The sequence below is a fragment of the Cololabis saira genome, chromosome 14, assembly GCF_033807715.1.
Source record: "Cololabis saira isolate AMF1-May2022 chromosome 14, fColSai1.1, whole genome shotgun sequence".
In the NCBI taxonomy this organism is placed as follows: Eukaryota; Metazoa; Chordata; class Actinopteri; order Beloniformes; family Belonidae; genus Cololabis; species Cololabis saira.
Genome location: NC_084600.1, coordinates 7710366 through 7736713, shown reverse-complemented (window position 1 = coordinate 7736713; position 26348 = coordinate 7710366). Strand labels below are relative to the sequence as shown.

The 26348-nt window shown below is 40.5% G+C and overlaps 1 protein-coding gene across 2 annotated transcripts; it reads left to right on the top strand.

The window, feature by feature from the left end:
- Window positions 1-448: 448 nt before the first annotated feature.
- tcerg1b (transcription elongation regulator 1b (CA150)) lies at window positions 449-24426 on the top strand. Of its 2 annotated transcripts, XM_061739550.1 has the most exons (21): window positions 449-504; window positions 1760-1997; window positions 3590-3742; window positions 7253-7541; window positions 7627-7869; window positions 8641-8700; window positions 10046-10246; window positions 10643-10749; window positions 11067-11155; window positions 13308-13468; window positions 14794-14875; window positions 15001-15136; window positions 15404-15493; window positions 15599-15717; window positions 18608-18758; window positions 20283-20447; window positions 20674-20856; window positions 21146-21325; window positions 21435-21518; window positions 21655-21755; window positions 23651-24426. In XM_061739550.1, the coding sequence occupies exons 1-21, from the start codon at window positions 458-460 to the stop codon at window positions 23850-23852; spliced, it is 3081 nt and encodes a 1026-aa protein (XP_061595534.1). In that variant the 5' UTR covers window positions 449-457; the 3' UTR covers window positions 23853-24426. The 2 variants fall into 2 exon arrangements, with proteins under 2 accessions (XP_061595534.1, XP_061595535.1); XM_061739551.1 differs by lacking the exon at window positions 8641-8700.
- Window positions 24427-26348: the final 1922 nt, after the last annotated feature.

Sequence of the window (26348 nt, the reverse complement as noted above, 5' to 3'; positions counted from 1 at the left end):
TTTTTCTCTTCGTTTTAACTGTTTAATTTTCTGTAAGAAACTTCAAATCGTACTTGGAATATTGTATGAATCTGACGTTTAGGTCTGCAAGCATATTCCTGTGTATAGTTTCCCACAGTGCTACTACCTTTTTGAAATAAAGGTGTTTTTCCACCACTTGTTAAAGCAGTTGGCAGACAAATTACACTCCATCATCAACGCCAATGGACTATGAAGCGCTGTGATATCCCAGCCTTTTATCACCAACGCTCTGCACAGACTGAACAAAGGCATCACGAAAAAAGTGGATCCAAAGCGACCAATCAACTCTTAGCAGAAAAGTCGCTAGAAAAAACTTATCCAATCAAAGTGCGCACAGCTCCGCGTGCTGTAAGATTGACGTAAACTCTTAGCCAATAGGAGAGGCGGAATCCCGTCGGGGGCGTTTCCAGGAAGAGAGCAGGAACACTTTCCTGTAATGGCGGACCAGGCGGAGAGCGAGACGATCGGGTTCAACGACAACAGGTCAGATACCGACGCAGAAAGTGCCTAAAAATGAATATTCGCACAGGGTAATGTGAAACAGAAGTTGATGATTCATGTGCATTTGGTTGGGAATTTTTCCCCTGCAGAGCTTTGCTGAAAATAGCAGTTTTGACTAGTGAACGTTAATTAGCTTGTAGCTGGACTAGCCTGTGCTGCTGCACGCGGTAAACACTGGTTTCATGTCTCACTCCGCTGCCCAAACCACCACACCCGGGGCTTGTATTACAGTGTAAATAATGACCCAGTGTAGTTATCCTGCTGGGCTGTGGTGTGTGTGCCCGGGTGGAGCAGAATACAGTGTTTGTATGAGCGGGGGCTGCGAGCCCGGTAGAGCCTGATTTATGGTTCTGCGTTAAATCGACGCAGACCCTACGGCGTCGCCGCGTACCCTACGCCGTAGGCTCTGCGTCGGTGTATCGCGGAACCATAAACCAGCCTTTAGCTGCACGGGGCTCGACCACTGATTGATTTTGTTTTGGATTACTGGTCCCGCTATCTGAATAAAACCTCGTAAGAGCTGAGCATGGAAACACAAGCTTTAACAGAGAAGAGTTAGCGCTGAATAACTCTAATAACGATCTTTCATTGAAATGATAATAGTCTATTTTTTTTCTTCTTCCTAGTTTGGAGTTACAGATGTTACAGTTTGCCTAAGAATGTCCGCTGGAAGTTAAATCGTCAACATACTTTGATATTTAAGTTGTAATCTGTAATTACTTTTAAACGAGAGATGTAAAGAAACATAATACTGTATAAGCAGTATTGTAGCGCTTTCTTTTTCATCAACATTGTTATCAGAAGTTGCTTTAATAAAGTATATGACTGACTTAAATATATCTTCTTGAGAAATGTATTAAGAACTTTTTCCTTACTATGGAAAATCATTTAGTACATTTAGCAGGGTTTGATTGTAACTCAGTGTTGTGTTGGTAGTTTGATTGTAACTGTGTATTGTGTTGTGTTGGTAGTTTGATTGTAACTCAGTATTGTGTTGTGTTGGTAGTTTGATTGTAACTCAGTATTGTGTTGTGTTGGTAGTTTGATTGTAACTCAGTATTGTGTTGTGTTGGTAGTTTGATTGTAACTGTGTGTGGTGTTGTGTTGGTAGTTTGATTGTAACTCAGTATTGTGTTGTGTTGGTAGTTTGATTGTAACTGTGTGTGGTGTTGTGTTGGTAGTTTGATTGTAACTGTGTGTTGTGTTGTGTTAACTGTGTATTGTGTTGTGTTGGTAGGATGGTGCAGCAGGCGGTGCGGTTCCGCAGCCCTGCTCCTGCTCCCGCCCCCGTACCTGCCCAGTCCCCGGTGTTACGGGGCCCTCCACCACTACTCCGGCCTCCGCCACCTCCCTTTGGGATGTTGAGGGGACCTCCGCCGCGACCTCCGTTTGCACGTCCACCCTTTGACCCCAACATGCCGCCCATCCCACCGCCAGGAAGCATGCCACCACCTATTGGACCTCCTCACCTACAGGTGACTGTTTAATTAACTATGTACAACATGGATGGTTTTGTTTTTGGGAGTGTAGGGTACAGTTATGATGCAGTGCATGGTAAACTAGTGATGTGCTAGGTTTACCTGGAAGAGTTTGTCATTATTGATTCGGATACCCAATTTTCTTAGGGGTCTAAAACATTACTGATTTTGGCCAGTTCCACTATTCTCTTCCCATTCACTTAATCAACAATGGAGATATAGCAGAGGCTGCGAACTGCGTTCTCTGCTCTATTACTAATTTTACAATAACAAAAAAAAAAACAATAATATAATATAGGCTAAATCATATCAACTACGATGGGGGGAAAATTTGTGTCGCTGTGAGTATTAACAAAATTGAGTGATTGGAGTTCTACTGAAAAATCCGAACAGGCAGGTCAGGCTTGTAGAAAAATCGGACAAAAAATTGCAGTTGGCGCATGTCTGATTTCTCAAAAATATGTCATGTACTATTTAACTTGTGTGATGAACAAACTTTCTCGCTCAAAAGGCTATAAAAAACAAAGGACCGGCACAGTGCATATACCGTATGTATATCATCATCAGCTTGTCTACTGCACAAGTCAGAGCTGGGATAAAAGAGGACCAGAAATCAAATGGAGCGCTGTCTGCATATTCAAGTCTTTACGGGGCCCCCGGAGACTTCTGAAGTACAACCACGGGCGATCACAGACAAGATTTATTATAGTGTCATACATGCATTTCTCACTACTGTTATTCCTAAATGGTTGGTGCAAATGAAAAATTTAAATGGTTTCTGAAAGCAGGAAATGAGAGTTCTCTTATGGTGTATTGTACACTAGACATTACGCTAAATGTACGCTGTGTGATCAGCCACAGCTTTGAGTAGTGAGACATTATGGAAAGTGGGCCCGAGTTTCAGAAAAAAAACCCAACATGCTATGCATGTTTTTTGTCGCGTTTTTACATTTTTTTTTCCTGCTCTGTATCGCTGACAGTGGAGTTCTGCCCACAAGGACACATCTATGTTCTTGCAGATGAGACACTCCCACATAGAGCACAGTGGAAAATATGTCTTGTCAGCCACCTGAAACGGAGACAAAGATGTCTGCATTTTGTTTACTGAATGAAATAAATATTAGCCAGTATCAGCTGATTTCAGCAACCAGCAGGCGTGTTCCCACTTCAGGGTACACCCGCCTGACACAAGCCTCCAACAGGGCCGACCGTCTTCTTAACCCCTTCATGGTGTGTCCCCATTACACTGTAGTGCCACACAAGAACCTTTCACTGAAAAAATAATGCAGTAATGTGCATTTTCTGCTCTTTGCAAATGGCCCGCAACATAAAAAGAGGAATGCAGCAAAGACTAAAGAGAAGAAAAAACACTGGATGCTAGTCGTAGCGATTAAGATTAACAGATCCATACAGACTCTTTTGAATGACAAATTCAGATCGGTCAGGAAGTGTTGCCTGTCAGTTAATCAGTCAGCTGTTTACGCGACACGTTTATACTATGTGGGAGGACAAAGTATTCTTATAGTGTTCAATTTCATACATTTTGAAAGCTAAATGCGAGGCTTGTGTTTTTTATTTTTTTTTGACAGAGACCTCCGTTCCTTCCTCCTCCCATTGGTAATCTGCCACCTCCTCCAGGAATGTTGTTTCCTCCAGGGATGCCTCCTGTTCCTGCATCTGGAGGCCCTGCACTCACCCCTACAGAGGAGATCTGGGTGGAAAACAAAACGCCAGAAGGAAAGGTAGAATGAAAGTCCTGTGGTTTCTCATACAAATGTACTTGCACTCATTTATTGAATTATACTAATCACTTGATTACAGTTAATTGAAGAAGGTGGATGGATCAGAAATAGATTGTCTGCAAAATAAATGCTATGTTCAGTTTAAAAAAAGCCACATATTCACAGGAAATTATTTGTATTTTTAGAGGTCGTCATGTTAAAGTGGAAATGAAACGTGCATGTTTTGGCACTGGTAGTGGTCAAATATATTAAAAAAACGACTTTGTCTAAAATCTGATTTTTATAAATTGTGAAACCCATAGAAATAACACATTTATTTTCGTAGTTTCTATCTAGTTCTCTGGCTAGCGAGCCGCCATCTTGAAGTGACGTCGGTGCTTACGTCACGGGGTTGGTTGGTGCTTTGAACGCTCTATTGACAAGACAGGACAGCAAGTGGTTTTTGCGAAAGATCATGGATGAGGACGAGATTGAGAGGACTGTGGAGGTCAGCAACCCTATGGCCAGTGGCGAAACAACTCATCACCGAGCCCCGATGCAAGATCATTAAACCGAGCCCTGCCCATCACAATGTAAAACAGACACGCTGTGATTGACGCAATCTCACAGCAGATGCATCACCATTCAAATGACAACGGGCACTACTGACAGCTTTAACCCTTAATACAAGCACAGCGCAGATAGATATGTTTAAAAAAAAATCCCATATATAGCACATTATAACCAACAGCATAACGCACACAGTGCGCCGGTGTGCGACAGAACACCGGCAGTGCAACAGCTGAGAATAAACCCACACAGCGCGCAGATTGAAATTTGGTGGCACGGCGGAACACCACGAATAAAAACATCATAAACTCGCATAAACACAAACAAACTAGTGATAGACTATCACTATAACAAATATTAATAATAATGGGTCATTACTTACAATTACAGTTTGACTTTCCGGGCCTTCCGCTGGGCAAAGTCATTAATTAATTCCTGACAACAGTTCAACTCTCAAGCCTGATTTATGGTTCCGCGTTAAATCGACGCCGTAGGGTACGCGGCGACGCGCGCCGTACGGTGTGCGTCGCCGCGTACCCTACGGCGTAATCTGCGTTGGTGTAACGCGGAACCATAAATCAGCCTTAACTCCTTTCCTCTCCTCACTCGCCAACTCTTCCTCTACGCAAATATGGGTTACACATGCGCACTACACCGCCATCATCCGAGATCATCTATAAATTAAAAATTTTATTTAAACTAGATATATCTTTATAACCAGCCCATAACATTGATGTAAACACAAAAAAAAAAAAAAAAAAGTCCAAGCCCGCACGTCCCCAGGTCCTGCGCGTGCGGGCCCTGGACACGTACTGAGTACTGGAGTACTGGAAAAGTAAATTAATTTGATCACGGTGATGATTGCACACCATGTTGATGGACGCAGGTGTTGCTGCAGAGCAGAGGTGAACTTTTTTGACCGTGCTGTGGAGTATAAAAGCCACGTTTTTTTTATTGTTGTTTGAGTGGAAAATGGACGTAAAACCCAGAGGCAGTTGGATGCATTTCGTTGTATTGGAAAACACGATCTGTAAGTAAATAATCTTTATTGGAAAAAGCGGACATTTTCATCATCGTGTGCAATAATGATTCATCACAAATAAGTGAAGTTAGCAACCAGAGGTAGCCTTTTTAATAGGCAAAAGGGGACACAAGACTTAGTTTTTTTTATTTTGGCGTAATTCCCTTGTTTACGAAGCAGTATGGTGTGGAAAAACGTAGGTTTTGGCTGAATTGCTTTGTAGCCCGGATGTTTATAATAGAGGTGGTTCATTTTTAATTTCTGACTGTCTTTTTGGCTGCTATATTGTATAGCTAAACTCTTCTGCTGCAGAGATGATATGGAGATCTAGGGGGAGTGTCTGTGCTGTCAGCGACAGGTGTTATGAGTGCTGTTGTTTGGAATGAAAGATGTGTTCAATGCGGGAGATGTGAAACTTTATTTCAGTGATGATGATGTCAAACAGCTAGGTTTCTGTGACTGATGTTTGTGAATACTGCCTTTGCGTTAGGGGCTATTACCTGTCTCTTCCCTGCCTCTTTGGTGCGTCTCACTGCTCTTTCCTTGCGGCGGACTGATGACTGATGTCAGTGTGTACAGGGCGGTCTGTAGAGCACCAGTTATACTCAGAGCAAGTACCAACCAACCCCGTGACGTCACGGCCAAGATGGCGGCGTCCGTGCTATGAAAGCTATAACGGGAGTTCTTTTTATTTTTTATTGTATTACGTTTTTCATGTTTATTACATAATTGGTGAATAGAGTGGATATCCATTTAGCAAATAATGTATACTTGACTGACTGCTTCATTTCCACTTTAAAGTGCACACAGAAAAATGTTAATTGATGAATATATTTAACATTGAAGTAGCAACTTGATGTGATGGACTTTGTTGTTGTCGGTATAACCAATGAACACTGGAACTGCCTTCATATGAAACAGGCAAGTCATTATTGGCACTTTTCCACTAGCACCTACTCGGCTCTACTCATTTCAACTCGGCCTGGTTTCTTTTTCATAACAATTCAGCACCTGGAGCAGAAGTAGGAGGTTGGAGCGAAGCTTCTGTGACGTATTTGATTGTGTGATCTAAACAAAGAAGACAACACTAAAGATGTAGAACATGGAGGAGATGAGATATATATATATATATATATATATATATATATATATATATATATATATATATATATATATATATATATGTATATGTGTGTGTATATATATATATATATATATATATATATACATATATATATATATATATATAGTTACAGAAAAAGTATCTACTCGGCACAGTTAGACCCCTAGTGGGAAAGCACCAAGCCGGGCTGAGTAGGTATTAGTGGAAAAGGGCCATATGAGAGGAATATGTAGCAGTGGGTATTTTTGGTAGCCATTTCAACTATATGCTGGGAGCTGGTTTTAGATGAGACCAGTTATATGGTGATCTCCAGTGAGCTGCATGGACATGTCTAGGCAGGGCCTGGTTAAAGAACCTGATGACATGATGATCTTTGTTTAAAATAAAAAAGGATGGCTATCGCAGTGTTCTAAATTCAGTGTTGTGGCGTATGCTGCGATGCTCGAAAGCACACAGAAGAGCGAGCAGGCCGCTTGCAACTGTGTAGTGACCTTCAACAATTGTGCACAAGTCTGACATTGAGTTGAAACGGTGGTGTCGACGTAGCCCAAGCAAGACAATTGTATCGTCTGTCTCCGAGCTGCCCTGTGATGAACTTGACCTCTCCAGAGTGCACCCTGTCCCCCCATCAACCTGAGCTGCACAAAGCAGGTATATAAAATGGGCGGAACGGAAATTGTCCTTGCGTTATTGTAATCAACAAAACTCATCTTTGCAATATATATACCGTAATACGTCTGTGGGACTAGGTGATACTTGTTTTCCAAAACTCATGTATTGTTTTCTTTCTTTCTTTTTGTGTGTGTGTCCTACACAGGCATATTACTATAACGCACGCACCAGAGAGTCATCATGGAGTAAACCAGAAGGTTTGAAAATCATCCAGCAGTCTGAACTCAACCCGCTGCTTGTAGCGGGAGCTGGCGCCGCAGGTCCAGGCACAAATGTCGGGGTGACTACAGTTTCCAGCTCAAGCAGTGGCAACACTACAATCAGCACAGCAGCAACAGCATCTCCCACTCAGGCCCCATCGTCCACTCCGTCACGTACTCTCACCTCCAGCCCAGACTCCATCACCACTGCCTCCCCCTCTGTGACCATTTCAGGTAAATGCACAGTTTTTAAACTTCAGACAAACAAAAACTTCACAAAAAAAAAGAAAATCCTCATTTTTGTCTTTGTTTCCAACAGCCACAGTTGTAGCAGACCTCAGCCCTGTTGTCACAGTGACCTCCGCCGTTTCTGTGTCACCAGTCACTGTAGTGACTGTTTCCACTGTACCTTCACCTGTTACAGCAGTGCAAACAATGCCACTGCTGCCGGCAGCCCTGCCTCACAGCGTGGCCCAGCCCACTGCAACCATACCTGCCTTCCCCCCGGTGATGGTGCCACCTTTCAGGGTGCCTTTGCCAGGCATGCACATCCCTCTGCCAGGTGAGACTGTCAGCAACAACTCATTTAAGGCTGTAGTTAGACAAGCAGGTTATAATGCTGGTTCATTGTTCATCCTCATCTTGGCACATTTAACTGTGTTCTGTCCTGTTCAGTCTGCAGATTCTGCTGTGTTGACCCTAACAAATTATATTTAGTTTTTTCTTATTTTAAAAGCGGCAGTGCATAAGGTGTTCAGATAGTAACGTCTCACTTTTTAACTGGTGTTGCTGCTTTTTCTGGTTAACATTAATATTTTGACAAAGGACTCAATGACTCAATTAAGTTTCTGTGCACTTGGTATTCAGCTTTATGGGTGTAGTGCTGACGACAACAACACGAAAAGAAGGGCTGCAGGCATATTTAAGTCTTTATTTCTGGCGTCAATTCAATTTAAAAAAGTGCATGTGGGTATTGAATAGTTTTTTTCCTCCTTAATTCATGAATTGATGAATAAATTCACTGGGCTGAGTCTCACTTTGGGATGAAGCCTTTTAATGTGATGAGGAATATCCTATTTCACGTTTCATTTTATTTTCCGAATAAAAAAATATACATTATGTATGTACATACTCATTTGTAATGTATGTTAATATATTACTGCTTCATAAATATTTACATATATAGCATAACTGTTACAAATTGGAGACATATGGAGATGATATTTGTCTGAATGGGCCACTCACGCAGACCAAACCCTTGTATACCACGGTAGCCGATGTCCAGTGTCCTGCTGTGTTCAACCAGATGCTTGCTTGTCCGTTGTTCTTGCAGGTGTAGCAATGATGCAGATAGTAGGTGCACCCTGTGTAAAGGCAGGCCCCAGCGCTAACGGTAAACACTCAGCCGCTCGCCTCGCAGCTATACAGTAGATGGCATGGTAGTGAATGGTGTCCACATGAACTATATGGCTGAAGTGGGGATGTTAAAACAGTGGCATGGTGTTGAATGCTGTGAACTTTACTCATTTGGTTTACTTAAGACTTTTCTGCCATTCAGATGAGCAGAAGTAGAATATTCAGCTTGATTGTGATAACATTCGCATCACTTCACATGGTAGCTTTTATCAAATAATTCTAGGTTAAACAGAGCACCATACATCATTTTACTGCCACATTGTTTTATTTTGTAACTAAAACCAGTCCTCTGGCTTACAAAGTTTTGTTTTTATTTTCCCCCATGCATTAATGAGAATATGTAGCTGTCACTAAACCTAAAATGAACTTAATTTGCACATCGGGCCCAGGGTTTGATCTGGAACTCTGTTTAGCCATTTACTTTTATTCTGTTTACGGCAGTTGGCATCTAAATTTAGTTTGGGGTGTGTTTGTTGGTTGTCAGGAGCAGTCATTGATAGCCAAGTGTTTGGTGACTAATCAAGTTGTGAGAAACCGACTGACCATCGTTGCCACAATAACGTTAGCTCCTGTTGCCTTGTTCTACTGAAGTATTGCAACAGTTATGGCTTCATGTTGTGGTCTTTTTATTGTGGCATGGCCGTGGCTGTGTGGTCACTAACTTTTTATCTGTGTCAATTGTCAGTCTGTTGTTGTTTGAAGGTGATTTATTTCAGAATATTGTTCCATTAATGCCTGATAATCAAATACTTAAACTGAAAGCCCTTCGTGATCTGATGAGGTCAGTTTTTCAAGTAAAAAAATTCAGGTATCGATAGATAAGTGAGCTGTGGTGATAGACAGTATATCAACGGTTTATTGAGAAAGGACAATTAGTTTTATTGTTATTGACATTCCAGCTATTTCAGAGGCTAGTTTTAAACTTAAACCACATGTCTTTGCTCCACCATCTGCTCCACTATGTTGTATATTGTATTTGGTGTGTTTGGAGAATTGTGAAGAACTGCATCAGCTTTGCTGCACACTGTATGTGATGGCAACATTATTAAATTACTCCAAATGACTGTATATCTGTGTATATACAGTATTTTATTATTATTTATTAATAAAACCTGTAAAATAAGGAAAAAAATGCCATTACTGATATATTTATGAAAGGCTAATTGTAACTGGTTATTGTCACTATTGACTGATTATTTCAGTCAGCATCTCTTTTGATTTCAAATGAGAAACTTGGGAAATTAGGTGGCACACACAAGTGTTCAAAGAGAAAAATAACTTGCCTAATGGCTACCTGTGCGTTTACTCTCTGTTGACAACAGGCATGCTTCCAGGCATGGGCCCACCCTTAGTTTCCATGATGCACCCCCAGTTGGCACTTACAGCAGCTCCTGCCTCCTTAGCTGGATCATTGCAGGTTCCTGAGTGGTCAGAATATAAAACAGCTGATGGGAAAACGTACTACTACAACAACCGGACATTGGAGAGTACCTGGGAGAAGCCACATGCTGTTTTAGAGAAAGGTATGCAATGAAATGATCTGCTGTTCATGTGTGTAGAGTCATGGTTCAAATAAATACAGTTCACGCCACGGACATTATTGCACTTTTTAAGCATATTTGAAAAGAGAAAAAAAAGCACTCCATCTTCTTTGAATTATGATTCAAAGAAGGATGATAAACTTGAACAATTATCTTTTTCTGTCATTTATACAACATGAATTTGTACAGCGGTGTTACCTGTAGATCTTGTCATGTTCAGATGTGTTGGGAAAAGTCAACAGTTTGTTCTAATTTCTGTCTTTTATGGATTTGGTATAAGAATTACAAGTTGTACAACGATGCACAGCCAAACGCAGAGGAAAAAATATTTCTTTGCCGTTTGTGATTGTTTGTGTCTTTTCTCTCCTTTATATGTAGAAAAAGAAGCGGAAAGGATAAAAGAACGTCTGGCCCAGGAGGAAGCTGAGGCGATGGAGATGGAGGATGAAGAGAACAAAGCAGAAAACCTTCGTAACGAAAAGGAGGTAGATGAAGATAACAACTACTCTTTTGACTACAATAAACTGTATTGCTGTGATCACTGTAAGACACTAATCTCAAAGCATTGGTAACGTGGTTACCTGTAATACTTCAAGGTGCAAGACAAGCTATGAAATAAATTGCAGTTCTGTGTGTTTTATTAGTGTAATGGTATTACTAGAGCAAAACAAAATAATGTATCCAATTCAGCCAGAAAATAAAACTTCATCTGATGAAACGGTACACGCGTTCATCTGAGTTGAACAGGAGAGTGCGGTCGTGACTAAGAACCTATTTCTCCATTTATGTTTTTCATGTAAAGGAGCCTAAAGAAGAAGAGATGTCAGAGGAGGAAAAGGCTGCTCAGAAAGCCCGGCCCGTAGCCACCAACCCAATCCCTGGCACACCTTGGTATGCACCCAAATGGCACACACATTATAACTTAACCCTTTATCACCTACCATAGAACAAGTCTGTCTAAGCATATTTTTACATTTCTGCATGCTATACTGACATTTTATGGAATATTTTTATTCGCTATGCATCAAATCCACCCATATAAGCCAATCTTTAATAATCTGTATGTTACAAGTCCATACTAACTAAATAAATTGCTAAAAAGTGGAAATAACTACCAAAAACATGTTAATTGTTTTTTAATTTGACAAATTTTTCTAAATACAGAAATCCCACAGCTAGATCCCTTAAAATTGTCAATGGAAAAGGGTAACAGAAGCCTTTCAGACCACAGGACATTTATTTGGAATTAATTCATACTTTAGTTTTTGAGATGTATCGCGTTTAGATATCGTGTCTTCATCCGGCGCTGAACTCAGCTTTGCTCACGGTAAACCGTTTCACGCGCACGGACTTTGGTGGATCCATAATATGTGTGTGGGTTGTCGGAGGGAAAATCTCTGATAAAAAGCACAAACGAGCGCAAATTCAAACAGACTAGTTTCCCGAGGGAATGACGTGGAAAAAATCCAACCAGATGACACGCTGACAACGTGCTGATGTATGTGCCAACGTATGTCAAGTAGGGCTGCAACTAACAACTATTTTAATAGTCGACTAGTCACCGACTATTGAAACGATTAGTCGACTAATCGGATAATTGGTAATTTTTTCTTAAATTTAGTATGTCGCTTTAATTATGTGGCAAATGATAATAAACACGAGAAAGATGGGTACTTCAATGAAAAATACTGGACTGTCTCAGAAAATTAGAATATCGTGATAAAGTCCTTTATTTTCTGTAATGCAAAAATGTCATACATTCTGGATTCATTACAAATAAACTGAAATATTGCAAGCCTTTTATTATTTTAATATTGCTGATCATGGCTTACAGCTTAAGAAAACTCAAATATCCTAGGTTAAAAAATTAGAATATTCTGGGAATCTTAAGCTGTAAGCCATAATCAGCAATATTAAAATAATAAAAGGTTTGCAATATTTCAGTTGATTTGTAATGAATCCAGAATGTATGACATTTTTGTTGTTTTAATTGCATTACAGAAAATAAAGAACTTTGTCACAATATTCTAATTTTCTGAGACAGTCCTGTAGATATTTTATTCAACTTTGCCCCTGTTCATACAAAAAATTAATAAAATGTCCTATTTAAAACCAAGGACAGGCACAGTGATCAGTCAGACATAAATCCATGAATAAATAAACCTCTGTCCATTATTTTTCATTTTTTAAGAACAGGCAAATGTGTTATATAAAAAATAAAACGTCTCATATTTTTTCTCTATCAAGTGGGTGAAATGGGTTCTGGATGGCAGGACGTTCTCTGGGTTGAACTGGTGTATCATTTGTTGAAACTCGTCACCCAGACCCGACGTGCTTTCTCTTCAAATGCTCGCATTACCAACGTGCTCCCGTGATAAGCAAGGTCGGCTTTGCAAACCTTGGAAGTCATCTTTTTATTTACCGTATCGAGGTTAAAAGGCTCCAAAACTTTAGAAGTTTTGTTACATGCAGCAGCTACAGGACGGGACGCCGTCATTATTGTTTACCCGCTACCGCTCGGCAGAGACGCTATCGCGCATGCGCGACTCTCGGCAGAGAACGTATTGAAGTGAGATGCCTCACTCCGTTGGAAAAACACGTCTGGCGACAATTGTCGATAATGGAATTCATTGTCGACAATTTTGATTATCGATTTTTGTCGACAACGTCGACGATTCGTTGCAGCCCTAATGTCAAGGTAGGATGTGCTGTGAACACGTACCGGATCTATAAATAACCAGCGATTATGAAGATTTCTGTGTGCGTTCACTGGATTATGTTTTTTTTTTTTTTTTTTTTTTTATTCATTTATTTATTTTTTTCCCCAAACGATTTAATGGATTAAAACTCTGGGACACTATATGTAAGTGAAACTCTTCCTGTGTAACATGCAAAAATAATTATTGCTGTTTTATTTGGTTGTAATTGTACATACATTTGGAAAATCAATATGCAAACGGGAGCGCTGGCGCTCCAGCCGGTCATAAAGGGTTAATTGCATAAAAAACAAAGGCTAATACTTGCCCTTATCTCTGTTTACCAGGTGTGTGGTGTGGACAGGTGATGATCGGGTGTTCTTCTACAACCCAACAACACGGCTGTCCATGTGGGATCGTCCTGAGGAGCTGATTGGTAGAGCCGATGTGGACAAACACATCCAGGAGCCGCCGCACAAGAGAGGTCTGGAGGACAGCAAGAAGACAGGTGTGGTGTTTTATTCTGATCACAGCACTGCTCTTTTTGACATGTTGATCAATTCAATTCAATTTTATTTATATAGCGTCTAATACAACCGAGTTGTCTCTAGACGCTTTCCAGAGACCCATACCCAGAACATGACCCCCGAGCAGTTATTACATAAACAATGGCAGGTAAAAACTCCCATAGTGGGAGAAAAACCTTAAGCCAAACAGTGGCAAGGAAAAACTCCCCTTTAGGAGGGAAGAAACCTTGAGCAGGACCAGGCTCGTAAGGGGGGACCCTCCTGCCGAGGGCCAGATTGGTGGGTCAGGGACGGCAACAGCACAGCAGGCAGGTGGAAGCAGCAGCGGGATGACCAGGGGTGGGGACCGCAGGCCAGCACGCAGCTCCCGAAGCTCCGGCCCAATCATCAAGTCCCAGGTTGGGGTGCAGGGTCGGGGAAAGGTTGAAAAGGGGCAGGGCCAGGGAGAGGAGTCTTGACGGACAAACCTTCTCCCCCGCCTGCCCGGGCTGTTACCCTGCCCCCCTCACTCCCACACTGCAGGTTCCGGTGTCCGGCAAAGGATGCTGCAACATGGACAAAAGAGAGAAAAGGGAGGAGAAGGGGGGGCCAGCACAAGAAACTACAGGAGCGACTCTGACACACTAAAGTTTACACTACCTAGAGATTTACCAACACCAGCTAGAGGTTTACTAAACACTAACTATAGGCTTTACTAAACAGAAATGTTTTAAGTTTAGTTTTAAAGGTGGAGGTGGTGTCAGCCTCCTTAACCCAGATTGGAAGTTGGTTCCATAGTAATGGTGCTTGATAGCAGAACGCCCGCCCTCCAAATCTACATTTAGATACTCTAGGAACTACGAGTAAACCTGCACTCTGAGAACGGAGAGCTCTGACAGGAACATAAGGCACTATCAGGTCTTGCAAATAATGTGGAGCTAAGCCGTTTTGGGCTTTATACGCAAGTAATAAAATTTTAAATTGGATTATGAATTTTACGGGTAACCAATGGAGCGACGCTAACACTGGAGAGACGTGGTCTCTCCTGCTGATTCCTGTCAGTACTCGTGCTGCTGCATTTTGGATCAGCTGGAGCCTATTCAGCAAATTACTTGGACATCCTGCTAACAACACATTACAGTAATCTAGTCTAGAAGATACAAACGCATGAACTAGTTTTTCTGCATCACTCTGCGAGAGGATTTTCCTAATCTTTGCAATATTACGGAGATGGAAAAATGCTATTTTACAAATCAAAGTACCGTATGTGTTTGTTTACGCTCCATGTTGCAGCATTATTTCTGTTGTTTGTTTTGTTCATATGCAGGTGCCAACAAAGAGGAGCCAGAGTCATCTATTGCTACTGAAGAGAACCAGGAAGAGGAGCCAACCAAAGCCAAAAAGAGAAAGTAAGTGTTTCTTTAGTACAAAACAAGTGTTACCTAGTGTCACGTAAAATAACAAACCCCCAAGCTTTTGAGTTTCATTTAAACTTCAATCACCACATCTTGACTTTGTGATTCCCCCCTGAAAGGAAGGAGGACACGAAGGAGGCCGACCTGGAGAAAGAGGCAGCGATGGAGGCAGAGCTCCGAGCTGCCAGAGAGAGAGCTATAGTGCCCCTGGAGGCCAGGATGACCCAGTTCAAAGAAATGTTGTTGGAGAGAGGGGTAACTCCAACACTACGCTGAAAACCTTTACATGTTTGAGGGCATCCATCAGTAGTATGCTCTTTTTTTTTTTTCATGCTCTTCCTCATTTGATTTTCTTGTTCTTATTCATTGTTGAAGTTCATTGTTCATAAGTTGAGCACTACAATCATTTACATTGGCCATTACACGAGAATATTTGTCTATAGATGAGTCAGTCATGGACTTGAGAGCACTTAGTTAACTGATTAGTTTTCCTGACACCTGTGTTGTCTGTCCTGTCTTTAGGTGTCTGCATTCTCAACGTGGGACAAAGAGCTTCATAAGATTGTGTTTGATCCACGTTACCTTCTGCTCAATCCAAAAGAAAGGAAACTGGTTTGTTTTGGTTTTTCTTTTCCCTCCGTCTTCTTTATGTTAAATCAAATATAGCCATTTTTTTTTTCTTCCTCAATCATTGTCTTGTGATCATGTCCTTCTAAGGTTTTCGACCAGTACGTGAAGACACGAGCAGAGGAGGAGAGGAAGGAAAAGAAGAACAAGCTGATGCAGGCCAAAGACGAGTTCAGGAAGATGATGGAGGAGGCGAGGCTCACACCCAGGTAAAGAGAACAGTTTTTTCTCGTGCGCGTGCGAGTTTAGCAGCTTTTCTGTTTTTTTTTTTTTTTTTTTAAATTTACATTCGTATTATCAGTGGTGGTATCTTAAAAACATGTATATTAGGGGAGTAACGGTACACAAAAATCACAGTTTGGTACGTACCTCCATTTTGAGGTCAGGATTTGGTTCATTTTCGGCACAGTAAGGGAAAAAACACAAAACAAAAAATGTTTTTTGTTTAATTTTCAACTTTTGCAAACAGCGGTGTATACATGTTCTTATAAAAATGAAACATTAATAAATATAAAAATAGGAATAAAAAAATAGAATACTGCTTAAATCTATTACCACGTCCTCCAATAAATAAAATATTCTCAAATTAAACAAAATATAAAACGTGTTTAAAACCTGTGTTCTCAACAAGTGAGTGGTGGCAGATCCGCAGCTATAAGAACACCAGTGACATTAGTTACAGCTTCAGCCTGATCTGAGTTACTGGCAAAAGCCTGTTTAGATGCCAAAGGTAGCAGCGTTGACATGGTGGTGGTTTATTTCCTCGCAGCAGCGACATTCACATTCATGTGGTACCGTTTCAAATGCGTTATGAGCAGTGTTGGGGGTAACGCGTTACAAAAGTAACGCAATTACAGTAATGTATTACTATTTGCTGTAACGCAGTAATATAACGCATTACTAATAAATTTTCGGTAATATTTTACTCGTTACAATCTAAGTAACGCGCGTTACAACGCATTTTAACCCGTTTAGCTGTTTGAATTCACCAACACCGCGTCCGCGAGACATCCCGACAACAGAAAAAAGCGTTGGGAACGCGGCGCGGCGGAACGTAGCGCCGCTGGACACTGTTTGTGTGGGGACTGTTCAGTGAGCAGAGCCGGCAGGGAAAAGTCAACAGTGCGGCGTGTCCGCGTGTAACTTAAATCTACCATGGTCTCAGCGTTAGGGCTCGGCCAAGTGAGGCTTTATTAATATATGGGCTTTATACATTTATTAAATATATATGAGCGCGGAGTCGGCGAGGAGCTGAGCGCAGCGAGGAGCCCAAGCCGAGGAGCCCGAGCCGGGCTCACAGCCAGTCGCGCTGTGAGAGCGGATTTATGGTTCCGCGTTAAATCGACGCAGAGCTTTCGCCGTAGGGTATGCAGTAGTTCGCGTAACCCACGGCATATGGCCTGCGTTGGTGTAACGCGGAACCATAAACCAGCCTTAAACCACACCTGCAGCCCATCAGGAGGAGAGGTTAAAACAGCTGCGAGTTGTTGATTGCTGGTTCGTTTTGTTAACTCTGAGAGCTTTATTGGTTTGTTTGTTAGCTTGCTGGTGTTTTTTTTCTCTCTGGGAGTTATTTATGAAGAAGTTCTGAGTTCCGTGTGTGAAGTATTCGAGTTGAGGGGGGATGAGGGGTGATGTGATGGCACCCCCCCTGAAATTAAAACGGTCCAAATCATCCCCCCCTGAAATAAAAACGGTCCAAATCATCCCCCCTGAAATAAAAACAGACCAAATCATCCCCCCCTGAAATAAAAACGGTCCAAATCACCCCCCTGAAATAAAAACAGTCCAAATCATCCCCCCTGAAATAAAAACGGTCCAAATCATCCCCCCTGAAATAAAAACGGTCCAAATCATCCCCCTGAAATAAAAACAGTCCAAATCATCCCCCCTGAAATAAAAACGGTCCAAATCATCCCCCCTGAAATAAAAACGGTCCAAATCATCCCCCCTGAAATAAAAACGGTCCAAATCATCATCCCTGAAATAAAAACGGTCCAAATCATCCCCCCTGAAATAAAAACGGTCCAAATCATCATCCCTGAAATAAAAACGGTCCAAATCATCATCCCTGAAATAAAAACGGTCCAAATCATCATCCCTGAAATAAAAACGGTCCAAATCATCCCCCCTGAAATAAAAACGGTCCAAATCATCATCCCTGAAATAAAAACGGTCCAAATCATCATCCCTGAAATAAAAACGGTCCAAATCATCCCCCTGAAATAAAAACGGTCCAAATCATCCCCCCTGTAAAACTCCCATCCCTCCTTTCCATCCCTTATGTCATTTCATCAATGAATGTGGTTTTACTGCTATTTCAACATTTAGAGTCATCACCAGAAAAATAACTTATTTGACAATTTTCACCTGTTTCAAGTAAATTTTCACTTGAAATAAGTAGAAAAATCTGCCAGTGGGACAAGATTTATCTTTTTTTGCTATTTTGTTGAAAGTAACTCAAAAGTAATACACAAGTAGTGTAACGCATTACAATTCAGATATAGTAATATTGTAATGTAACTAATTACTTTCAAATGACAGTAACTAGTAATATATAATGTATTATATTTTGGATGTAACTTGCCCAACACTGGTTATGAGGTTTGGCGTGTTGCCAGAAACATGCCTGATTGCTGTTGAACAACGTCGGGACACTGCTCTCGTCTTATCTACGTGGAAGCCAAAGTTTTCCCAAACAGGCGCCCTTAAAGATAAGGGAGGGTCTTCAAGCTCCGGCGTCTTGTTTGCATCAACCATGCTAGCGGGAAAAGAAACTCACGTGGGAGTCCGGAGCTGACTACAAACTTCCAGTCCGTGTGGAAACTTGGATTTGAAGTATGCTCTGCGCGCAAAACAAGCCTATTAACTGGCTACTGTTAAATGTTGTACCGTATTCGGATCGGTACATGTCTGCACCGTACCGATGGCCCTGTACCGAAACGCTACGGTACGAACGCATGTACCGTTACAACCCTGATGTATATTATTCACAAATAGTAAATATTTTCTGCATAGATCATCATGCAGGGCAAAATGAGGCCGTTCATTTAGCTTTCATGGTATGTTAAGTTTTACTTTTCTTTTTTCTTTTAACAGAACAACATTTAGTGAATTTGCTTTGAAGCATGGCAGAGATCCACGATTTAAGACCATAGAGAAGATGAAGGACAGGGAGGTCATCTTCATGGAGTTTATCACTGCAGTGAGAAAAAGGGAGAAAGAAGACTCCAAATCCAGAGGAGAGAAGGTATAAACTCACTCCATTTGAACCTGTGCTTTACTTTCCCTCATCAAGGGAAAAAAAGCTGAAGCATTTATTTGTCCATTAAAAAATGAATGCTGCTTCTTTTTTTTCCTTTTTTTTTTTAATGTATTTTTTTTCTTTTCCACTCAAATCGGAAGTGTGGTAAAACTTAAGCCTGATTTATGCCTCTGCATCAGAGCCTTACTCACAGCATAGGTGTGAACCTGATGGCGTAGGGTACGGAGTAGCCTGATGTTCCACTCTCCGAAAGTAACGTGACGGGCTGTATGAAAGCCTTGGACTGTACAGGAGAACCCGGACCTGCTAGCGTTTGGTGGTGAAACTACAGAGCGATGTGTAAACGCCAGTGACGGCGTAGCGGCCGTGGGTCACCTACATGCAGAGCTGCTACGCACAAGCATAAATCAGGTTTATAGCTCTTGACATTAAGGTCTCTTGTGTGTTTGTCCTTTTTCCTTCCTTTTACCTAGTTAGGGCTGCTTACTTGTTCAAAAGGGCAAAGTCTAATTTAAGAAAAAAAAAGTTAGTTTGTTACAAATTATTAATATATATTATTATTAATATTTTTAAACAACGTCCACAAAAAGGAGGTTTAAGTACAAGTAAGATAATTGCAATGCAATTTTCGTTTTTAGTAACATTTTTATCAGAATTAGTTTAAAATGAAAATAGAGGTCTGTGTGAATGATTGGCATTTTTATTTTTGGCCTTTATTGACAAAATGAAATGTCATATATCAACATATCAGGTTGAAAAGTTGCTTTAACTAATGACTAACATTCAACGGTTCTTTATTTGACTAATTACCAAGTTGATGTGGTTCTCTCTAGTTGCAGCAATCCGACGAAAAAATAATTAGATTCTGTCTGTGCAGCATCAACACTGTTAGATGTCAGCTCACAGCTGCTCAGTGAGAACTCTATTAGTTACTCTGCATTTAGAAAGCATATTGGTAAGTACTTGCAGTTTAAAGCTTGGAGTTATGCCAGTTAAGGTCGCTACAAATGTTGTAATAGTTGAACTTGAGCATACACCATCATGCTAATAACTGGAACTTTCAGCACTCATGGTGTGGAACCAAACATGCTTCTCAAATTAAAGGCAGCCTGTCCTCCATTCCTGTAGCAGTCAAAGTATGTTTATGTGCAAGTCAGGCTGATCACAAGACGAATAACTGCGAAAGGTCTGTTGAGTTCCATCCTCTCCTGCTGTGTTCAGTTGAGAGGTGTGTCTGCTCCGACCACTATTCTGCTTAAATGATCAATCTAACAAGTAGTTACAGTCTCAAACGTTTAAATGTGAATCTTGTTCTCCAATATTATAATGGGAGTTTTAAACCAAATCGTGGCGCCCCTAGTTTGTGATTTGAGACCTCTGCAGGATGCTGAAAATGTGTATTTATGCAGGTTTGCTGAAATTCCTCCATCCGCAGGACAACATTTACTGCTATTGAATGTGTTTTTGGGCCGATTTGTAATCTGGTTTGATGTGTCTCCGCTCTCTCAGGTAAAACAAGACTTTTTTGATCTCCTAAGTGATCAACACATAGAAGGAAACCAACGATGGAGCAAAGTAAAAGAGAGGCTAGAGACTGACCCACGATACAAAGCTGTGGAGAGCTCTGCACTCAGAGAGGAACTTTTCAAACAGTTCATTGAGAAACAAGCCAAGGTACGAGCAGAGCTTTGGATGCTGGAACGTGGCTTTATCATTTATGATCTAGTGACATCAGCTCTGCCTGAGTGCTGCTGTTAAATTATTGTCCAACTGGACATCTGCATTATGTCACATTTTATCCTATTCAATCATTTCACTAGTTTTAGATAGTGTCCCTGTGTCACAAGAAGCATAAAATCACTTGAAAATATCCACAAATACTGTGTGTGATCCCTGACAGAGTCTGGACATGGATAAAGTGCGTGAGTTGGAGCGGCAGGCTCGTATTGAGGCCAGTCTGAGAGAGAGGGAGCGCGAGGTGCAGAAGGCCCGATCAGAACAGACCAAAGAAATCGACCGAGAAAGGGAGCAGCACAAAAGGGAGGAGGCCATCCAGCATTTCAAGGCTCTTATGTCTGATATGGTGAGATGCAGATGGATTTATTTTTTTTACATTTCCTCGTGAAACTCCAGTGCGGTGAAATCACTTACAGGTTATGTCATCATCTTTATTATGTCCTAAACTTGTTTGTCGATATGCAAAGAAAAAGATGCTGAACTTGATGTTGGTACATACATAGTAAATATAGTAGACTATATAGACATAGTAACTTGTAAGCAGGAAGCAGCTGTGCTTGTATCAGCTGGGCTCAAATGGCCTTTTAAAGGGCAAAACAACAAAGTTTTCAGAAATACACTCATTCACTCCTCAGGTACGCTCTTCAGATGCAACTTGGTCAGACACTCGCCGTAACTTACGGAAAGACCATCGCTGGGAGTCGGCATCGCTGCTGGAGAGGGAGGAGAAGGAGAAACTGTTTAACGAACATGTAGAAGCACTGGCGAAGAAGAAAAAAGAACATTTCCGACAACTGCTGGATGAGACCGTCATGGTAAGATGTAAAAATGTGGAGAAAAAGGTGCCAGAAGCATCTGGAAAGTCTCAGATTGGTTTCAGAACACTCAGATCTATAAGCTGGTATTTATGTGTGTGCACTGTAGATCACTTTGACTACTACATGGAAAGAAGTGAAGAAGGTCATCAAGGAAGATCCTCGCTGTATTAAATTCTCCTCCAGTGACAGAGTAAGAGAGTATTTCTATACATCTTTAGCAATATTAAATTTGGGAAGAAGTTTGATGTAACACCAAACTATATATTAAAAGGGCATATCTGTCGTCTGGACTTTTGATGTTTCATGTGTTCAATCTGACTTTGTAGAAGAGGCAGCGGGAGTTTGAAGACTACATCAAAGACAAATACATCACCGCCAAAGCTGACTTCAGGAATCTGCTGAAAGAGACAAAGTTCATCACTTACAGGTTTGAACACTAGTCTTGTACATAGTAGATATATATAGTAGATACATATAGATACTCAACAAGAAGGATCCTATTTAACAGCCTGGTGGGAAGGTGTTTATTAAATAAGGAATGTTAGAATGACATTAGTTTTTTTTTCTTTTTATTTGTTGTTGCTTATTTTGAATGTGTTAACATTTACAAGACAGGAAGGTTCTAAATATTCCTTCATCCCTTCATGTTAGTTATAAGTCAATGATCTTTGATGTGTTTTAACTATTGAGCTACTTTGTGTACAAAGATGATACTACTGGGAGTACCAGTACGCCCCATCTAAGACTGCAGCCACATTAATACGTGTTAATTTTCAAATGCTGCTTTAATGCAGAACCCATCTGCATCCATTTTAGTCTTTAAACTACGTCTGAAATAAACAATTGTCCACATTACATCAAATATGTATCATATGGCTACATATGCTCAGTGAGCATGTGCATGCTTTGTTGCAGCTGCTCTTTCCACCTGCTCTGTAGAAGCTGCAGTATTAATACAAACAGACGTCAGCAGCATTGTTGTTCACAACGCCGGCAGGGGTTTCTGTATACCATCTTTAGGACACGGTCGTATAATATAAGCACGGAAATTCATGGAATGATAAATAGTAGGGTTGTAACAATACATCGTGCCACAAAATTTTGCGATACAAAAACGTCACGAAACGTGTCGTGGAGGTGACAAACTGTATCGCGATATTGGATTATTAATATTAATCTATTGTGTTGACTAGTAACGTGCAGTGTATTGGTGCCGACCGCCGCCTCGACCCGCGGACCAAAATCTTCCTCCGCTCAGAAGAAACTGTTTTGCGGTTCCGTTTTGAGCTCTGAACTTTTACTTATGTAAGGCTGGTGTAGAGTTAAGCCTTACCTTATTAAATTAAACCTTTTTGGGGTTGTGAGTAGGATAAACACGGGGACAACTTCTGCTGAGTTCCAGTGTACTTTAATGTCCCTCAACAGTGTAGGATTTTAGAACATCAACACAGCACCTAGTGCCGTACTGTGGCGTATCACTCCGCCCAATCTAAAACAGACTAATCACTACAGATAAACTGACTAGTGTCATTATAGTCCCTGATTTACATCAGAATATAAAGAATATATTTATAAAATAATGAACCCTGAATTACCAAAATAACCTTAACAAAAATAAATCTCCTCTTACACTTATAAGGTGAGCATGAATAAATCTTTTTTATGATGTAAAATTGTATGTATTTATTTACTTTTATTTATTTATTTAATTTTAGTTGTTAAATTTCTGGAAAAGAAAAAAGTCAAATCATACATGAGAGAAACTATTCAGTTTGTGGCAAAATATTTGTACTTGTGTGAAACTGAAGATGCATAATGCAAACCTGACATTTACTTTTAGTTCAGTTTGTGGAAAATGGTTGGCCTGGCTTTCTCTTTAAAACTTAAACAGTTATAAAGCATTAAAAACTGGAACAATAGGGCAAACGCACAGTATTGTTTTATATTTTGTGTCTTTCAAATAAAAGACCATTTTTTCCAGTCATATGTTCCTCATTCAAGGTTGTTAAAAAAATACTGCTATAATATCATATCGTTATCGTGACCTCAATATCGTGTATCGTACCGTATCGTGAGATTAGTGTATCGTTACACCCCTAATAAATAGTGACCCAGAAGAGCAAATCATGAAGTGGTATATTGCAACTAGGTCATTGTTTCAATATGCTTTAGTTTTTTTCCATCAGTATTATACTGCAATGTTTATATTTACAAACCAAAGCTGAGTCTGCTGTGGATGGGGAAAAGGTTTAATGTTCTAATATAAAAATGTCCTAATCTGGACATGTCTGAAGTATCTTCTGTCTGTTGTCTTCCTTCCAGGTCAAGAAAGCTGATCCAGGAGTCAGAACAACATCTGAAAGATGTGGAGAAAATCCTCCAGAACGACAAGCGGTACCTGGTTCTGGAGTGTGTCCCCGAGGAGCGCAGGAAGCTCATCATGTTCTACATCGAAGACTTGGACCGACGTGGCCCGCCGCCTCCACCCACTGCCTCTGAGCCGACCAGACGCTCTGCCAAGTGACCAATTGCATAACCCTCTCGGCCACTGCTCTGCTCCTCCTTGCCCTTCCTTTGGCCAGAGCATGATCTCCCCTCAGCATCCCCGAACCCTGGCCTCGAGGCCTCAGGTGGCCTTGCAGTGTTATTGACCGGGGTTATATTGCTAAAGATATGTCGGAGATAAACGGTCTCTGCGTTATGTCACCTCTTCACCCTGAAGTAGCCCTGCATATAAGGCGACGGCAGGGAACAGAGGTTACCTGATGTCAAGGTGACTTGTAACCTCTCACCTCTGACTGACCACATAAGAGGGAGAGAGAAAGTGTTGAGGCTGTTGACTGAGCAGCCACACAGGTGTAACATAGCTGATGTAAATGAAGATGAGTGCGTGCGTGTGTGCGTGCATGTGTGTATGTGCGAGTGAGGTGCACGCATGTTTGAGTGTGTGCATTTGTTTCAGGCGTCCTCAAGCCTTACTGCTCCACTGTGCCAGTCATTGTTTTAGTGGCTCAGTGTGAATGTTAGTTTCAGATCAGTGGTTAACTTGCAGCAGTTTCTCTGTTGAATCAAATAAAGGCAACTTCCACTGTTTTTCAAAAGAATATGGTCTTGTTTTATTTTTTTAAACTGGCATCTACAATACAATTCACATTCACTTTATCATCACTGGAAGGAGCTCGACCCCTTTTTTTCTCACTAAATCCTCAAAATGTGGCCATAAAATGTTAAATAGACCTTTCAACAATAACATTATGAATTGCAATGCTATAACTCAAACTTGAAGAGTTGTGATTTTTATTTTATTGATTTAATATGAGACTTGAATTTCTTTTTTTTTGATTGACCTGTGGTTTTCTGTATTCAGACCTCGTGGAGAGTACTACACACACTGCACTTTCATATTTAAGTCGCAGGTTTTATGTTAAAATTCAGTATCTTAACATATTAAATGGATAAAGGTAAAATGTGATTTACACAGGGTTCATACATTTTGAAAAAACCTGGAAAAGTCATGGAATTTGAAAATGTCATTTTCAAGGCCTGGAAAAGTTTTGGAAACAAGTTCACCCCAAAAGTTTTGGAAAAGTCATGGAATTTATTTTTTCTCACTTAATGATAACGTTTAGTAATAACAGCCTATAAGGTAGATTTAAAATTGTTCGATAAATATTTCGTATAGAAAAGTCACGCGGGATGTGCCGAGCATCTTGCGCATCATGCAGATCGGTTATTATTAGTTATTACAATTATATTAGATCACTATACAGCATACTACAACATATTGCTGGTATATCAGTGTTAGTTTAAACAAATGTTTGTATAAAACCATAATTGTCATTAGATCTCCACTGTGGTGACTTTTTACATAGTTTTATTACTATATTTCATTCATACATTGATGTTTTAGAGGTCATGTATACATACCTGCCAACATTGGGCTGTGAAAAATAGGGAGATTTTCTGGGGTAGCGGTTGGAATGCTCCACTCACAACATCCCCGCTCTGATATAAACAAGGCGACTTTTAATGAGCTTTAAATCCATAGCTACAATGAAATGTGCTAAAATGTACCTCCCAAAATGACTCTACAGCCTTCTTGGAGCCAAATAAGTTTAGTATTAATAACAATAAAATACAATATTTGTAGAATTTTCCAGCTTCCCTTTGTCACCCAAGGACCTGTTGTAATTGTAGGGTTAGACTTTGCAGCTTAAATCACTTTCTTGGAGGGAACATACTTGTGGCCAGGGCTGGTATGGTTTATCCTGCAAGAAAGGAGTGCACAAAGAGTAGAATTATCATCACCATGCTGAATGACCTCTCTGAGCTTGCATTGCTGTGAGGGATGCAGAGCATTGCCTTCATCAGTGATACCAGATTTGTAAAGCTCTCCTCTTTCCCTAGAAGAACCCAGAACCTTCAACTCTCTCTTCCTGTGGGAGATCCTTGCTTGCTACGACTTGATACTCCACCAACTCTTCCCTCAGCTTTTTTTCAAAGCATTTTCTCAAACAAAACAAATTTTCAAATGTTCAAATAACAAAATAACATATTTTAACCATTTTCCAAACAATAAAATAACTGAAAAAATCTGAAAAATTGTTCAAATATGTTATTTTGTAACTTGAAAATTTTAAAATATGATTATGTAATGCTTTGCTGATGAGAGAATATGTTTCTCTATTTTTCTTATTTTTGTGAGGGGGGATATATATTGTTTTTAGGCACTACCTTGTTCTCTATAGCTGATATAACATGAATTACTTTGGGATCAATAAAGTTCTTATTTTTGCCATCTGAGAAAATTAAACATATTATATTTGGTGCCTAACTGTTTCCCAAGTATATTAGTGCGTGTGTGAATCAATAAATGAGACGTAATACGTACATTTCTTTGTAGAAAGACGCTTTATGAAAATAAGTCCATTCACTTGTATTAGTTTACAGTGCAGTCTTGCCACATCCAATATGGCGGCGATGTTGACGTATCGCAGCAGCTCCATGGGGCGGAGCTTGG